The sequence below is a fragment of the Oncorhynchus masou genome, chromosome 13 (assembly GCF_036934945.1).
Source record: "Oncorhynchus masou masou isolate Uvic2021 chromosome 13, UVic_Omas_1.1, whole genome shotgun sequence".
NCBI classification, from domain to species: domain Eukaryota; kingdom Metazoa; phylum Chordata; class Actinopteri; order Salmoniformes; family Salmonidae; genus Oncorhynchus; species Oncorhynchus masou.
Window position 1 is genome coordinate 32,743,164 of NC_088224.1, and position 18,550 is coordinate 32,761,713.

The 18,550-nt window shown below is 45.1% G+C and overlaps 1 protein-coding gene across 1 annotated transcript; it reads right to left on the reverse strand.

Moving 5' to 3' along the window:
* Positions 1-3,410: 3,410 nt before the first annotated feature.
* Positions 3,411-13,551, reverse strand: LOC135551406 (gonadotropin-releasing hormone II receptor-like). Its single transcript, XM_064982624.1, has 3 exons — positions 13,027-13,551; positions 4,177-4,378; positions 3,411-3,829 (listed from the first exon to the last, which is right to left on the reverse strand). Exons 1-3 carry the CDS (start codon positions 13,549-13,551, stop codon positions 3,411-3,413), a joined length of 1,146 nt encoding a protein of 381 aa, XP_064838696.1.
* Positions 13,552-18,550: the final 4,999 nt, after the last annotated feature.

Consider the following 18,550-nt stretch of genomic DNA (forward strand, 5'->3'; position numbering starts at 1 on the left):
TGTGTAGATGGGTGAGAGAAAAATATACTCAGCAAAAAAAGAAACGTTCCTTTTTCAGGACCTTGTCTTTCAAAGATATTTCGTAAAAATCCAAATAACTTCACAGATCTTCATTTTAAAGGATTTTTAAACACTGTTTCCCGTGCTTGTTCAATGAACCATAAACAATTAATGAACATGCACCTGTGGGATGGTTGTTATGACACTAACAGCATTCAGACGGTAGGCAATTAAGGTCACATTCATGAAAACTTAGAATACTAAAGAGGATACTAATGAGGCCTTTCTACTGAAAAACACCAAAAGATAGATGGGTGCCCAGGGTGCCTGCTCTTCTGCGTGAACGTGCCTTAGGCATGCCGCAAGGAGGCATGAGGACTGCAGATGTTGCCAAGGCAATGAATTGCAATGTCCGTACTGTGATAATCCTAAAAAAGCGCTACAGGGACACAGGACGGATAGCTGATCATCCTCGCAGTGGCAGACCACATGTAACAACACCTGCACAGGATCGGTACATCCGAACATCACACCTGTGGGACAGGTACAGGATGGCAACAACTGCCCGAGTTACCCTAGGAAAGTACAATCCCTCTATCAGTGCTCAGACTGTCTGCAATAAGCTGAGAGAGGCTGGACTGAGGGCTTGTAAAGCCTGTTGTAAGGCTGGTCCTAACCAGACATCACCAGCAACAACGTCACCTATGGGCAGGAACCCACCGTCGGTGGACCAGACAGGACTGGCAAAAAGTGCTCTTCACTGATGAGTCAAGGTTTTGTCCCACCAGGGGTGACCCCTGGACAAGGCAGTTAACCCACTGTTCCCTGGTAGCCTTTCATTCTAAATAAGAATGTGTTCTTTACTGACTTGCCTAGTTAAATAAAGGTTAAATAATAAAAACATCACTTTGGATCTAAACAATTACAATTAATACCTGACCATGAATGCCGTGTTCAGACAGGCAGTCCAATACTGATGATTTTTCCATTAATAGGTGTTTTGACCAATCACATCAGATCTTTTTCAGAGCTTTTGTGATTGGTCAAAATACAAATTTGTGAATAAAAGATCAGAATTGTGCTTGACTGTCTAAATGCAGCCTAAAATACAGTGGAATATTTTAGCCGTGCATGGCATGATGACAATAGTTGAATAAATCAGATGAGTAAACAGAGACGATTAGGCTGAGAACAACACAAGACATTGAGAAAACACAAAATACTTGTACATACATTTGTTCCTTATTAAACTATGACCAGTTGCCAACTCACTGGAGTTTGATTTTCTGGGGCTACCGGATAACGTCACTGGCTCCACGGAGACCTAAATTGTTAATGTCTTCCCTTTGACTAAAGCGGTAAACATTTATTAGAAACAGTGTATCACAACACATTTTCTGTCTTTATATTATGATCATCCCCATTAGCTGTTGCAAAAGCAGCAGCTACTCTTTCTGGCGACCACACAAAACATGAAACATGACATAATACAGAACATTAATAGACAAGAATAGCTCTAGGACAGAACTACATTAATTTAAAAAATAAATGAAGCCTGTGGACAGACTTACTCGGGAATTAGTTGTAATGAGTGTTTGGTTCAACAATGCATGTCAAGTGTGCCCAGTTCATCTTGATGTAATTCTAGTGAGATGATCCAGAGGACAGAAATTCAAGAGAAGTCCTGAAGTTCTGTCCTCCCTGGCCAAAGTCCCAAAGTATGTGGTCCAAAATATTTGATAATAAATATGATCTTCCTTGCGTACATAAGAGTTGTTTTGTTCGTGTCAGAAGCAGAGCGGTTTTCTAGGAAGTCTGCACTGTTCTGTAAATATGATCTCATGTACTGCAAACAGGGTTTTCACTGCAATCTCAAAGTGAAAAGTAATTCAGTGAAGATATGGACTATTAATCGAAGGTACTAGTTAACTAGATATTCTCCCAGAGACTGGTTGAAAGGAAGTGTTTGAGTCTTTTGTGTAAGACACTGGAGGTCTTTACATTCATAGTGGAACTGGCGAGATCCCCTCAGTAATACGGGTAATGTTCTCGAATCCTTTCTTAAATTATCCCAGCTTTGTGTAGCTGTATGTGACACAGGAAATAAGGCCAGTTTTCCTGGTCCAGATTAAGCACAAACCAAGACTAAAAAGCTTTTTCAATGGAGTCTCCATTGTCCATGCGTTTGATTAAGTCGTCTTAGGTCTCTATTCAATCTGTGTCGCTGAAGCGTTACAGATTGCGCAAAAGAAATGTAAAGGTCATTTCCGATTGTGCTGACATACTGTATGTAGCGTTTACCATGAATGCTAATGCGGGAACCATACCTTTAAATTTCAATCACACTGTAATGTTGAACTTCAGCGATACAAATTGAATAGAACCCTTAATTTGGGTCTGGGAAATGGGCACTAAATAGTTCATGGAGTAAAATAATCTGTATACCACACACTGTAAAAAATAAATACAATTTAACCAATTGATTAATCAGCATTATTCTGTTAGTTGAGTGGACTTCAAAAATACAATCATTTGAGCTAATGTGTGTTTACTCAACAATCTCTGCTTGAAGTGAAGTCAGCTGAATTTGTAAAAGCTAGTTGAGAAACTCAAACCGATTATCATATTTCCCAGCATGCTCTCCTGCGGATTAATTTTCAGAATTTTTTGTTTTAATAACTGTGTTTTTGCATGTACTTTTGATTGGTTGATTAATCTTATGCTACACAAACATAAATAACATACATTTTTCTAAACTTATCCAATCTGTTAGTAGTTGGACTTTTCCGATATAAGTTTATATGATTTAGGTAGTCTCAATAATAAATCTTCCCTACCCCGCAGTCATTCTGAATGCAGGTTGCGTGTGATTAAAAGTTTGAGTTGTTGGATATCCTCACTCTGTCTGGATTCCAATAGGGATTACACATCACTGCAAGCCAGCATAATGTGATTTGTAGGTTTGATGTGGCCTGTAAAATTAGGAGTTTCAGACTTCTGTGTTAGGGTCTAATTAGGCCCTCAAAGAAAGGCCTTATGATTTATGTAATGTATTGTCATAAAGAGTTGAATTTTAAAGATAACATATTCACTTAGACACTCACTTGGTGAAGGCTACGGTACTGAAAACCATTGAACACAACAACCATGTTTCTGTCGCTAACAAATACAGCCATGGGTGGTAATTACAATTCACTCGAAAGGCTGGGAAATATGAACATTTCTCTGGGAAATATGCAAATAAAGTAGAATATATCCTCAAGTTAAATTATATGTTCACTCAAAATTCAAAGTCGAGTGAACAAATTTTGAGCAACCTCACAATCCTGTTGCAGCTGGTTGTCTTACAATTGTAGGTTGAAACAACACATTTTTTTTACAACGCAGTCAAACAAGAGGCCCACCAATATCTACCCCAGGTTTCCACTTGGCTGGTCGCCACTGGGGTTATCAGACTCTGCCTCACCGCTTGCCCTGACCCTCCGACACGCCAGGCGGTCCAGGGACCTTGGGGAGATGTTCTGCGATCGGCAGCGGCAGCAGCAGTGGACCACATCAGCCAGATCGGCCCGGAAGGAGGGCGTAAAAAAGCCATATATAACTGGGTCGCAGCATGTGTTGAGGTTGCCAAAGACGAAAAGGGCGTGGTGGACATACTCGGGCGTCTCCTGAAGCATGGCCGGCTGGAACCAGTACCAGATACCCAGGAGGTAGTAAGGCGTCCAGCAGATCACGAAGGAAGCCACGATCACGATGGTCATCTTCAGGGTCTTCATTCGGGCCTTGGGGATCATGTCTGTGCCACTTCGCCTCAGGCATGGCGCCCCACCTGGAGTGATTTCAGACATACACAGTTTGTGAGGAGAAATGGAATAGTCCTATGTAAATTGAAGGTTGTGATGCCCTGAGTCTTCCTGACCATGTGACCCGACCAGGACCTGCCTCTGTTTGATTGATTCATTTGTCCTAAATGTACAAAAATATGAGATTTTCCTGATCAGACAGTAACACATTTTGGCCCTAAATATGACAAGTATGTGTTGTCAAAATGTTCAATAGTCAAATATATCACATGGGAGCAAAGAATGAAGTGTGCAGTCTCTTCACCTTTTACACTAACACACACACACACACACACACACACACACACACACACACACACACACACACACACACCTTTGCCTTTGTGCATCTGACGGCTGATCTCGATGAGGATGCGGGTATAGCAGAAGCTCATTACTAACAGGGGGAACACATAAAGCGTGACAAAGTGAAACATGTTGTAGGCCGTCTCTTGCCAGCGATGGTGGAAGCTTCCATGCGTCACACACTGAGTGAATTCCACTCCCTCTGCTTTGATTGCTCGAAAGATGAACAGCTATGAGAGAAAGAGAGACAAAGGGGAAGTGAGAAATCATGATAAAGGTATATCAATCAATCAATAAAATGTATAATCTCGAGCCCTTTTGACTCTAACAGTTGTCGCAAAGGTCTTTAAAGTAAACTGGACCTATGCATACTAAATCATAGTGGCAAGGAAAATCTCCCTAGAGGGAAGAAACCTAGAGACAACTGAGATTCAGGGCTCAATTCAATCGAGATAGAGTGATTGAAATTTAAAGGCAATGTTTCTGCATCCTTGGAGACTGCATTCACAGTAAACGCTGCCTATGCTGGCTCAATCAGAAATGACCTTAAAATTTCAATAGCGCTATAGCGCTGAACTGCTGCGATACGGATTGAATCAAGCCCTCAGAGGGTGGGGCCCATTCTCTGGCTGTACTGGGTAGAGGATATGTAGCACCCATCAGAAATAAAGGAAGAGTATTTATGTCTGTAATAAAGCCCCTTTGTGGGGAAAAACACATTTTGAATGGCTGGGCCTGGCTCCCCCGTGCATGGGCCTGGCTCCCAAGTGGGTGGGCCTATTCCCTCCCAGGCCCACCCATGGCTGCGCCCATGCCCAGTTATGTGAAATCCATAGATTAGGGCCTAATTAATTAATTAAAATTAACTAATTTCCTTATATGAACTGTAACTCAGTAACATTTTGGCGTTTATGTTTTTGTTCAGTAAGTGGAGTGAAGAAAAGTATAATTACAAAGGAATGACGCACATGCAGCAGCCGTTTAATGACCTAATCAGAAATCTATTACAAAATCAATCTATTCTAATCTGTTAGAATGATGATTCCTTTCAATACAGTTTCTGCACCAGAGGTGATGATATAGAAGTGTTATAATACACTACATGAATGAAAGTTTGTGGACCCCTGCGCGTTGAACATCTCATCCAAAATCATGGGTATTACTAAGGAGTTGGCCCCCCCATTGCTGCTATAACAGCCTTCACTCTTCTGGGAAGGATTTCCACTAGATGTTGGAAGATTTCTGTGGGGATTTGCTTCCATTCAGCCACAAGAGCTCTAGTGAGGTTGTGCACTGATGTTGGGCGATTAGGCCTGGCTCGCAGTCGGCGTTCCAATTCATCCCAAAGGTGTTCGATAGGGTTGAAGTCAGGGCTCTGTGCAACTTCTTCCACACTGATCTCGACAAACCATTTCTGTATGGACCTCACTTTGTGCACGGGGGCATTGTGATGCTGAAACAGGAAAGGGTCTTCCCCAAACTGTTGCCACAAAGTTGGAAGCACAGAATTGTCTAGAATGTCATTGTATAGTGTAGCGTTAAGGTTTCCCTTCACTGGAACTAAGGGGCCTAGCCCGAACCATGAAAAACAGTCCCAGACCATTATTCCGCCTCCATCAAACGTTATAGTTGGCATTATGCATTAGGACAGGTTGTGTTCTCCTCCACCAAAGACAGATTTGTCCGTCGGACTGACAGATGGTGACATGTGATAGTGGAGTGACATATCACTCCAGAGAATACGTTTCCACGGCTCCAGAGTCCAATGGTGGTGAGCTTTACACCACTCCAGACGACATTTGGTATTGCGCATGGTGATCTTAGGCTTCTGTGTGGCTGCTCGGCCATGGAAACCAATTTCATGCAGCCCCCGCTGAACAGTCCTTGTGCTGACGTTGCTTCCAGAGGCAGTTTTCAACTCGGTTGTGAGTGTGAAAACTGAGGAGAGATGATTTTTACGAGCTACGCGTTTCAGCACTCAGTGGTCCCATTCTGTGAGCTTGTGTGTCCTATTACTTTGCAGCTGAGCCGTTGGTGCACCTAGACATGTATATTTTTGTCAGCAAATTTTCACAAATCTTCTCCATTACCTGCACTGTAAATAAATACCACCTATTTTTGCACCTGATCTACTGACTCTGTCTCAACAGCTGCTGCTCCACACCAACTAAGTAGGCTGCCGGCTTCTCTATTTTAACACTGAGCACAAGTGTGAGATGGTTAGGCCAATACTTCGTGTTATTGTTGAGGATGGCAATAAATTCATACATTTTCCGTAAGAGCTGGTACTAGATATCGGGAATGGAGGAAATTAACTGTCTATGCTTTTATCTTTTACACTGTATTTGTTTTCATTTTGCTGTATGATAACTTCCTATTAATGCAAATTCTTGCACATTCTCAGTAATTCATTTGATTAATGACAGACTGTCATACACTCCACTTCTTCTTGCTAGCTGTTTTCCACTTCCTCCAGCACTAGTACACACTTTGTCACACCCTGATCTGTTTCACCTGTCTTCTGCTTGTCTCGATCCTCCACCAGGTGGCCCCTATTTTTCCCCATTATCCCCTGTGTATTTATACCCGCATTTTCGGTTTGTCAGTTGCCTGACTCGGACCAGCTCTGCAACACTGTCTCCCTCCAAGGAGCCACCATTGGAAGACATGAGGAGTTATTTCATAACCTTGTGGAGAGAAACTAACCTGCCAGGCGTTTCTCTTCCAGTGCTCCCTAATCTTCGAGCTATAGCCCTCTTCGTTTCCTTCGGATCGTTTGAAGATAGCGTATCTTATAATGCTGATGTCCGGGAGGGGGCTCGCATAGGCTACGGCGGTGTGGGAGCAGCAATCCACCATTTGCCTTAGTCTGGTGGATTTCATGGAGGAGGTAATGAAGGTGTTTGATTTTCCGGTATCCGGGAGTGAGGCGGCTCGGAAGCTACTTTGGCTGCGTCAAGACTCCCGTAGTGTGGCAGACTACGAGGTAGATTTTCACACGTTGGCCACCGACAGTGCCTGGAACCTGGAATCCCTGTTCGAAACCTTCCTTCACGGACTATCGGAGGGAATTAAAGATGAGCTCGCAGCCCGGGAGCTGCCCATGGACCTCGGCTCCCTCATAGCCTTGACCGTTAGGATCAATGGGCTGTTACGGGAATGCAGCAGGGAGAGGTCTGTTCCTGGCCACACGCGCTTGTTCATGGGTTCCCCCTCGCCTCCGAAGAATCCCGGAAGTCCCCAACGCCTGCATTCCCTCGGGAATCATTGAGGACTGTTGACTCATCTTCACCGGAGCCCATGTAACTGAGCATGGCTAGATTGTCTCCTGAAGAATGTTTACGCAGACTGAGCTCCAAAAGTTGTATTGTGATACTTCAGAACATTACATATCCACCTGTCCAATAAAATACCAGGCTCATCAGTACAGTAGGTATGAGTACGCTGGTGGGCCATACAGGGAGTCTCCCATCTCCCATTACTCATACTCCTCTCCATGCTATCCTGCTGTGGGGTGACCAGTCTAAATCTCTCCGGGTGCTCAAGGACTCTGGGGCTGATGGGAGCTTTATGGATGCTACCCTGGTGTCGGAGCTGGGCCTCTCCACACAACCCCTCTCCATTCCCATGGAAGCCCGAGCGTTGGACGGATGCTCTATTGGCAGGGTCACTGACAGTACTGTTCCCATCAGCCTGCGAGTGTCTGGTCACCACAGTGGTTGTGGTTCGGGCTGCATGGTTCATTAATGCATCCTCCTTCCCGACTGGAAGACAGCATTTAACACAGCTAGCAGGCACTATGAGTACCTGGTTATGCCATTCGGACTGACCAACGCTCCCGCAGTATTCCAGGCCCTGGACAACATGCTCCATGACATGTTGAACAGTTTTGTGTTAGTCTAACTCAAAACATATTTTCCCATTCGGCTCAAGAGCATGTTCTCCGCGTTCAACAAGTCCTCAAGCACCTCCTGGAGAACCAGTTGTTTGTTAAAGATGAGAAATGTGAATCTCTTTTCTGGGAAACGTCATCGCTGCAGGGAACATTCAGATGGATCCTAACAAGGTGAGAGCGATGGTGGAGTGGCCCCATCCCACATCGAGTGTGCAGCTTCAACATTTCCTGGGATTTGCACATTTCTACCGGTGCTTCATCGGGGGCTACAGCACGCTGGCTTCCTCCCTCTCTGCACTCACCTCACCCAAGATTTAGTTCATGTGGTCACAAGCTGCTGACTGGGCATTTTCGGATTCACTACAGCCTCCATCTTAATCCATCCGGACTCATCCCGTCAGCTTGTGTTGGAGGTCGACGCCTCGGACGTTGGAGTGGAGGCCGTCCTGTCCCAGCTTTCTGCCCAGGACCAAAAGCTGCATCCCTGCCCTTTCCTGTCCCGTCGTCTTAATCCCGCTGAGAGAAACTACGACGTGGGAAATAGGGAACTTCATACAGTCATGATGTCCCTGGAGGAGTGGAGACACTGGCTAGAAGGGGCGGAACATCCATTCTTAGTGTGGACTGACCATAAGAATCTGGAATACCTCTGCACCGCCAAGGGCCTCAACTCAGGCTCATTGGGATATGTTGTTCACTCATTAGCCAGGCCCCCTCACGGGTCCGTCTGGGAACGCTGCACCTTGCAAACCAAGTTCTCGATAACCCAGACAAGTGTAGCTGCCAGACAGGAGGTAGGGAGGATGGTCTCTGTGTCAGACTGTGTAGCTGCGGAGTTATGCAAGCGAGAAAGGGCATCAGGCTTCACATTCTTGGATCCAGAGTGGTAGGAGATGGTAAAATTAAAATGAGTGAACAACAGCCTGAGTTGAGGTTCCTGGCGTCTCCACGTTCGTCGCCGCCTGCACTGTGTGAGTGCAGAATAAGACTCTGCGGCAATCTGTGGCAGGCCTCCTACAACCACTCCCTGTTCCTCACCTTCCCTGGTCTCATATATCCCTGGACTTTGTCACTGGTTTCCCTCCATCTGATGGCAACATCACCATCCTTATGGTAGTGGATATGTTTTCCAAAGCCGCCTATTTCATTCCCCTTCCCAAGTTACTCTCAGCCAAGGAGACGGCCCAGCTATTGGTTCAGCATGTCTTCCGGATCCATGGACTTCTGGTTGACATGGTCTCTGATCGTGGTCCTCATTTCTTGTCCCGATTCTGGAAGGCGTTCTACACCCTCATTGGGTCATCGGCCAGCCTGTCCTCAAGGGTTTCATCCCCACTCTAACGGCCAGTCGGAGAGAGCCTATTTGGACCTGGAGACGATTCTTCGTTGCCTCGTCTCTGCCAACCCCACCACCTGGAATCAGCAACTTGTGTGGAGTACACCTGCAACACCCTTCCCTGCTCTGGTCTCTCGCCCTTCGAGTGTTCCTTGGGTTGCCAGCCTCCGCTCTTCCCTGAGCAAGAGGAAGAAGTCAGCATACCCTCGTCCCAGATGTTTGTCCACCACTTTCGGCATTCCTGGAAGAGAGCCCGTCCACTCTTCAACCACCTCCATGTACGGGTGACAGGCGGACCACCACCGGACCCCGGTTCCCTGCTATCATTAGGGGCAGAGGGTATGGCTCTCCACTCAGGATCTGCCCCTCTGGGTCGAGTCCCGTAAACTTTCCCCTGCTTTATCGGCCCTTTCCCAATCTCTAAAATACTTAGCCCCACTGCAGTTGGTCTTCTGGTCTTCTACCAGAGTGTTTCCTGTTTCTCCTGTTCTTGTTTTCTAGTCTTCCCGGTTCTGAACTTTCTGCCTGTCCTGAACCTGCATGCCGTTCTATCCCTGAGTCATATCCTGAGTCATGACACATCAATGTTAATTAGCATGTTTTCTCTGGCTTTGTCAGCTTTGTAGACACCTCTATCAGCAACACTAATCTCCTATAATTACACAAAACACAATGGCACAGGGAACCAGATGATAATAACTTCCCTTCCCTTGTAACACATTCCATCATAATTTCCTCATATCTATAGCTATCATAGCAGGCAAAAGTTGGTGACATAATTTATCATCATGACATATGATTGTAAAGTGGTTTTCTGGTTGTAGAAACGTCAGAGATATTACACCTAGGTAAATGTTTCTTTCTGGGCTAGTTTAAAAATAGTATACACCCATGACGTCAGAATAACGCCACTGCAACCAGTATTGCCAGCTGGGTATAGCTTCACTTCGCTATTGTATTTTTGCCACTGTTTTTGATGAGGGTGTTTGCCATTGTTCTGCTGTATTGAAGTGCTAATTAAATAGGCCTGCAGTTACCTCCCACTGGGCACAGACGTCATTTCAACGTCTACTTTGGATTTACATTTGGTAGAGTTGTCAACTAACATGAATTCAACTTGAAATCAACAAACAAATGACCATATCATTGGATTTAGGTTAAAAGTTGGGTGAAAAAAATAAGAATCCAATCCGTTTCCCACATTGAGTCAACATCATCACATCTCTAAATGACGTGGAAACAACGTTTGTGGAAACAACGTTTGTGGAAACAACGTTTATTCAACCATGCTTTGTGCTGAATTACTTTAACCGCTTGCCTACTCCACCAATCCTTGAAAGTCATTGGTCAGGCCTCCCGGGTTGCGCAGTGGTTAAGGGCGCTGTAATGCAGCGCCAGCTGTGCCATCAGAGACTCTGGGTTCGCGCCCAGGCTCTGTCGTAACCGGCTGCGACCGGGAGGTCCGTGGGGCAAAGCACAATTGGCCTAGCGTTGTCCAGGTTAGGGAGTGCTTGGTCGGTCGGGATGTCCTTGTCTCATTGCGCACCAGCGACTCCTGTGGTGGGCCGGGCGCAGTGCACGCTAACCAAGGTTGCCAGGTGCACGGTGTTTCCTCCGACACATTGGTGCGGCTGGCTTCCGGGTTGGATGCACGCTGTGTTAAGAAGCAGTGCGGCTTGGTTGGGTTGTGTATCGGAGGACGCATGACTTTCAACGTTCGTCTCTCCCGAGCCCATATGGGAGTTGTAGCACTAAGACAACATAGTAGCTACTAAAAACAATTGGATACAACGAAATTGGGGAGAAAAAGGGGTAAAAAAAAAGAAAAAAAAAAGAAAGTCATTGGTCAATTAGTACGCATGAACAAGGAAACACTCAAAATGAGATGGCTTCAGTCGGCACATATCTACTTGATTATCATAATGTAAAGTGCGTGCGTGCGTGCGTGTGTGCGTGCGTGGGTGCTTAGTAAATTAGATGGACTCTTCACAGCCGCAGTCAACAGTGCTGTGTTTAGTCACCATAAGATGGGTTCTGTAATTTCTTAACCAGGAACATGCATTTGCTGTAGAATGACCATCCATGTCAAGCATGTGCGTGTGGTTGGGAAAGGGGGTATATTGATCTGTCCACAACTCACCACCAAACCTCCTGTCTTAAGCTGTCTAACATCTGTCCCTTCTCCACGTTCGACTGGCTCCCCCTCCCTCTGTCCCTCCTTCCTAGAGCAGAAGTTCTGTGTTTTTCCCTTCTTCCTGTTCATTTGGAACACCAGTTACTGACTAGCACCTCAAAGGTCGCATCCACTTACAGCCAGAAAGGTCACCTCTACGAGACTCTGACATTAAGGGGATTGGATTTGTGAAAACTCTCTCTCTGTGACAGTAAAAACAAGGAGGGAACACTCTGCTTTCCTTCCCAGCATGGTTCGATTTCTATTTTCTCTTAGTGCAGTGTAAGGAGACCTTCAACTATGAACTGTAATTGATGGAGTGTCCAAAGTACTGTACGTCCGAATACAAATTGATCTTTGTGCATGGAATAAATCTACTCCCACATTTTAAAAAATTCAAATCAAATTCAGTGCTTATTGGCATGAAATACATGTAAATAGACAAATATTACAAAATAAATTATTTGAATATGAGTAAAATTGCCTAAATCCACATGCTTTGTTTCTAAAGACCAATTGACAATACATCTCATATTTTTGGATATACAGTACTTACATTTGAGTGAACACAATCTCTTTCTCCCTCCCTGCCTACTCTCTACCTACTTGTCAGGGTGGGTAAAGGCTTATGTCATTCACAGCCCTACTGTTTGGATTGAGGTGGGACTATTATCAATATGCAGGTGACCTCCTGAACCAATTTCACCATTTTATTTGATCATAGCAACACTTTGTTACCAAGCTGACAACTGCTTTAGCTGCTTCCATTTCTAAGCCCTTCAACTCACATTACTAAAGCCATCAATCAAGAGCTGGTGTGCTTGTCCTATAGAATTAAAGTTGAATACCCTGAATGCTCTCTATTTGCTGAGAGATTATTTCCAAACAATGCACCACCCACCTACCCATAGGACTTAATTTGATTGGCAGATCACTGACAGTATGCTCTATTGTGTGAGGAAGACAGTGAACAACTTAAGCTCGATTGCTGCCCTGCAATCTTACTAGCCAAGAATCCAAACAGAATAGTGCTCCATTTCACTATTGCTCCAATACACTGATTCACTCTGGACCTGTTCCATTAGAAGGGCACTTGGACCGGCTAGAGAGTATTCCTCTAAGAAAATATAGGAATGTTTAGTCTACAACTCACGTGGACAAATGTTGCCCAACAAAGTATTTTTGTTGGGCAACATTTGTGGATGGTGATCCTGTCATCGACCGATTCGTTATGCATAAAAGTTACAGACATAGGCGCTATTGATTCATTGAATGCGTGCGCAAGGTGATTCAGTGAAGGGAAACCATTATGAAATGGAGTAATAATCAGTGTGGATAGTAGGCTATTAACAGCAATCTCAAGTGGACCACTGAATTCCTAACATAAGAGAGAAATACAAGACTTTCTAATTAATACCCATGTTGTTATGTTGTAGTCTGAGAACAATGTAGTGGCTACCGTATGTACACCCACCTGTGGGGAGGCCAGGAGCAAGCTGAGGACCCAGGCAACCAGCAGCATCCTCTTGTTCCTGCGTCCTGCGTCCAGCGCATCCAGGGGATGCAGAATAGCATGGTGGCGATCCAGGCTGACCACCACCAGGATGAAGGCAGATGAGTGCATGGCAAACAGCTTGAGGAAGCATAGCAGCTTGCACATGGCATCACCGGCGTACCACTGTACGGTGACGTTCCACGCCGCATCCAGCGGCATCACCACGAACGTCATCACCAGGTCTGCAGAGGCCAGGCTGGCAATGAGTGGACGGAGATGGGCGGCCAGGCGGCGCCCGCGGCCCCGTGCCACGCTGAACAGCACAGAGAGGTTGGAGAAGGCAGCGAACACAAAGAGGACCATGGTGGCGGCCACGCGGACGCGGGCAGCGGCGGTGAAGGTGGGAGCCTCCCAGTCCATGAATGATGGAGGGAGGGAGGAGTTAAAAGAGGAGTTCACTACTGGGAACATTGGAGTCGCCGATGACATCCTGTCATCCGACATCCTAGGAGGAAGAAGGGAATAAAATCATTATCCTTATCGTCATCATATCCTCATCATCATAATAGTTTTCATTTGTAATGAGCTTTTCATAGGAAGAAATCACTGTACAAAGTGATTCACTTTACTTGATTTAGTTTATCTGAAAGGGACAATGCACATTAGTCAACATTTCTATCAACGTGCCAGATTTAGCCAGCCGGATCATTTTCAACCGCAGTGAAAACATTAATTAATGTAACATTGGCCCAACAAGGACAACATTCTCTTGGCACTAATAATTCATTTAGGATGATGAATATAGGAGCACAGGCACACTGCCAGCTTACTGCCTAAGTGCAGTTTCAGCCTTCTAAAGCTGATATACGGTTTGGAAGCTGATAAATGGTTTGGCAGCTGATAAACAATTTTCCAGCTGATAAACGGTTTGGCAGCTGATATACAGTTTGCCAGCTGATATACGGTTTGGCAGCAGATATACAGTTTAGCAGATGATATACAGTTTAGCAGATGGTATACAGTTTGGCAGATGAAAAACAGTTTGCCAGCTGATAAATGATTTGGCAGCAGATATACAGTTTAGCAGATGATACACAGTTTGGCAGATGATATACAGTTTAGCAGATGATATACAGTTTGCCAGCTGATATACGGTTTGGCAGCAGATAGACAGTTTGCCAGTGTATTCCTTTGCAGCTGCAAAGGAAACCAATGATGGATCCGTTATTTTGTCCTCAGTAATATTCCTTAACACCTGCAGTATTTTAAATTATGATAAAGCTTTATAGCTAAGGCAATATAGATAATCCAGTATAGATAATAGGTTATAGATGGGACACCAACTGCTAAGCTAATGGTGGATTAATTATTTTCTCTTGATTAATGTTCCATTTAACAACACCCATCTTAATTTCTGAATTAGGCAGGTTCAACAGGTCATACATACAGTACCAGTTTGGACACACCTACTTATTCAAGGTTTTTCTTTTATTTGTACTATTTTCTACATTGTAGAAAAATAGTGAAGACATCAAAACTATGAAATAACACATGAAATAACACTATGAAATAACACATGGCATATGGCACATAACACATGTAGTAACCAAAAAACTGTTAAACAAATCATTTTATATTTTATATTCTTCAAAGTAGCCACCCTTTGCATTGATGGCAGCTTTGTCCACTCTTGGCATTCTCTCAACCAGCTTCACCTGGAATGCTTTTCCAGCAGTCTTGAAGGAGTTCCCACATATGCTGAGCAGTTGCTGGCTGCTTTTCCTTTGCTCTGCGGTACAACTCATACCAAACCATCTCAATTGGGTTGAGGTTGGGTGATTGTGGAGGCCAGGTCATCTGATGCAGCACTCCATCACTCTCCTTCTTGGTCAAATAGCCCTTACATAGCCTGGAGGTTTGTTGGGTCATTGTCCTGTTGAAAAACAATTGATAGTCGCACTAAGTGCAAACCAGATGGTATGGTTTATTGCTGCAGAATGCTGTGGTAGCCATGCTGGTAAAGTGTGCATTGAATTCTAAATAAATCACAGACAATGTCACCAGCAAAGCACCCCCACAACACAACAATGGGCCTCAGGATCTCATCACCGTATCTCTGTGCATTCAAATTGCCATCGATAAAATGCAAATATGTTTGTTGTCGGTAGCTTATGCCTGCCCATACCATAACCCCACTGCCAAGGTTGACATCAGCAAAACGCTGCCATCTGCCCGATACAGTTGAAACCGGTATTCATCCGTGAAGAGCACATTTCTCCAGCTTGCCAGTGGCCATCGAAGGTGAGCATTTGCCCACTAAAGTCTGTTACAATGCCGAACTGCAGTCAGGTCAAGACCCTGGTGAGGATGACGAGCATAAAGATGAGCTTTCCTGAGACAGCTTCTGACAGAAATTTGGTTGTGCAAACCAACAGTTTCATCAGCTGTCCGGGTGGCTCGTCTCAAATGATCCCGCAGGCGAAGGAGCCGGATGTGGAGGTCATAGGCTGGCGTGGTTACACTTGGTCTGCGGTTGTGAGAAATTAACATTCTATTTTCTGGCAATATCTCTGGTGGACATTCCTGCAGTCAGCATGCCAATTGCACGCTCCCTCAAAAGTTGAGACATCTGTGACAAAACTGCACATTTTAGAGTGGCCTTTTATTGTCCCCAGCACAAGGTGCACCTGTATAATGAGCATGCTTTTCGATCGGCTTCTTGATATGCTACACCTGTCATGCTACACCTGTCATGTGGATGGATTATCTTGGCAAAGGAGAAATGCTCACTAACAGGGATGTAAACAAATTTGTGCACAAAATGTGATAGAAATTTTTGTTTTTGTGCATATGGTGCTGGGTTTTTCATGCGCAACAGTTTTCCATGTGCATCAAGATTGGTCAACCACCCAAAGGACATCCAGGCAACTTGACACAGCTGTGGGAAGAATTGGAAGAATAGAGGGGATGGCTGCCATTTTACCTGATCCTAACAAACTATGCTATTTTTTTTTTTTTTTTGCATTGTGACTTATTTTTTACTTATTTTGTACATAAATTTGCTGCTACCGTCACTTAGGACCAAAAATAACTTCTGGACATCAGAATAGCGATTACTCACCTCGAACTGGACGTTGATGTTTTCTTTAACGTGTATCGACGAGAAGCATATACTGCTTTCTCGGGAACGGGCCCTAATCCCCATCATTTGATTGAAGAAAAGAAGGATAAAAAGGGGAGCGGAGGACTTGCTGCCTTCTGAGAAATCGAGTGAGTCAATCCCCTATACCATCAGTCCTATTAGCCAATGTACAATCATTGGATAACAAAATAGATGAGCTCCAATCAAGAAAATCCTAAATCCAATCCTACGGTACATTAAAAACTGTAATATCTTATGTTTCACCGAGTCGAGGCTGAATGACGACATGGATAACATACAGTGGGCAGGGTTTTTGGTTCTTCGGCAAGATAGAACAGCTGCCCCCGGTAAGACAAGGAGTGGAGGTCTGTGTCTATTTGTAAATAACAGCTAGTGCACAAAATCTAATAGTAAGGAAGTCTCAAGGTTTTGCTCGTCTGCGGTAGAGTATCTCATAATAAACTGTAGACCACATTATTTACCAAGAGAGTTTTCATCCATATTTTTCGTAGCTGTCTATTTACCACCACAAACTGATGCTGGAACTAAAACAGCACTCAACAAGCTGTATAGGGCCATAAGCAAATTGGAAAATGCTCATCCAGAGGCTGAGCTCTTAGTGGCAGGGGACTTTAATGCAGGGAAACTTACAGCTGTTTTACCTCATTTCAACTAGCATGTTAAATGTGCAACCTGAGGGAAAAAAACTCCAGACCACCTTTACTCCACACACAGAGACACATACAAAGCTCTCCCCCGCCCTCCATTTGGCAAATCTGACCATAACTGTATCCTCCTGATTCCTGCTTACAAGCAAAAACTAAAACAGGAAGTACCAGTGACTCGCTCAATAAGGAAGTGATCGGAGGACGCAGATGCAAAGCTACAGGACTGTTTTTCTAGCACAGACTGGAATACGTTCTGGGATTCTTCCGAGGGCACAGAGGAGTTCACCACATCAGTCACTGGCTTCATCAATAAGTGCATTGATGACGTCATCCCCACAGTGACCGTACATACGTAACCCAACCAGAACCCATGGATTACAGGAAACAACCTCACTGAGCTAAAGACTAGAGCTGCCACTTTCAAGGAGCGGGACTCTAACCTGGACGCTTATAAGAAATCCCACTATGCCCGCCGACGAAACATCAAACAGGCAAAGCGTCAATACTAGACTGAGACTGAATCGTACTACACCAGCTCTGATGCTCATCGGATGAGGCAGAGCTGGCAAACTATGACGGACTACAAAGGGAAGCACAGCCACGAGCTGCCTAGTGACAAGAGCCTACCAGACGAGCTAAATAACTTCTATGCTCGCTTCGAGGCAAGCAACACTGAAGCAAGCATGAGAGCATTAGCTGTTCCGGACGACTGTGTGATCACGCTATCTGTAGCCGATGTGAGTAAGACCTTTAAACTGGTCAACATTCACAAGGCCGAAGGGCTAGAGGCATTACCAAGACATGCACTCAGAGCAAAAGCTGACCAACTGGCAAGTGTCTTCACTGAGATTTTCATCCTGTCCCGGACCGAGTCTGTAATACCAACATGTTTCAATCAGACCACCATAGTCCCTGTGCCCAAGACCACCAAGGTAGCCTGCCTAAATGACTACTGACCCATAACACTCACGTTTGTAAGCATGAAGTGGTTTGAAAGGCTGGTCATGGCTCACATCAACACCATTATCCCAGAAACCCTAGACCCACTCCAATTTGCATACCATCCCAACAGATCCACAGATGATGCTATCTCTATTGCACTCCAAACTGCCCTTTCCCACCTGGACAAAAGGAACACCTACGTGAGAATGCTATTAATTGACTACAGCTCAGTGTTCAACACCATAGTGCCCTCAAAGCTTATCACTAAGCTAAGGACACTAGGATTAAACACCTCCCTCTGGAACTGGATCCTGGACTTCCTGACAGGCCACCCCCAGGTGGTAAGGGTATGTAACAACAGTTCTTTCAAACTGATCCTCAACACAGGGGCCAGTGTTGAGGGGCCCTGTGTTAAGGATGTGCGGGGCAACAGAAGACGAACAGCAGAGGAGATAAGAATCTTGGAGATGGGGAAAGGGCCAATAAAATGTGGGGAAAGTTTGTGGGACTCCACCCGGAGGGGCAGATCTCGAGTGGACAGCCATACCCTCTGCCCTAGACGATAGTGGGGAGCTGGGGTCCGGTGGCAGTCCGCTTGTCGTCGATAGCTGGAGGTGGTCTTGGGAATAGCCGACCAGGCTCTCTACCAGGCACGGCGACAGGCCAGGGTCCGATGGGAGCCCAGGTGGCTGGCAAGCCTGGAAGAGTGGGCCCACTCCAGGACAGAGGAGCGGACAGCATCAGGGACAAA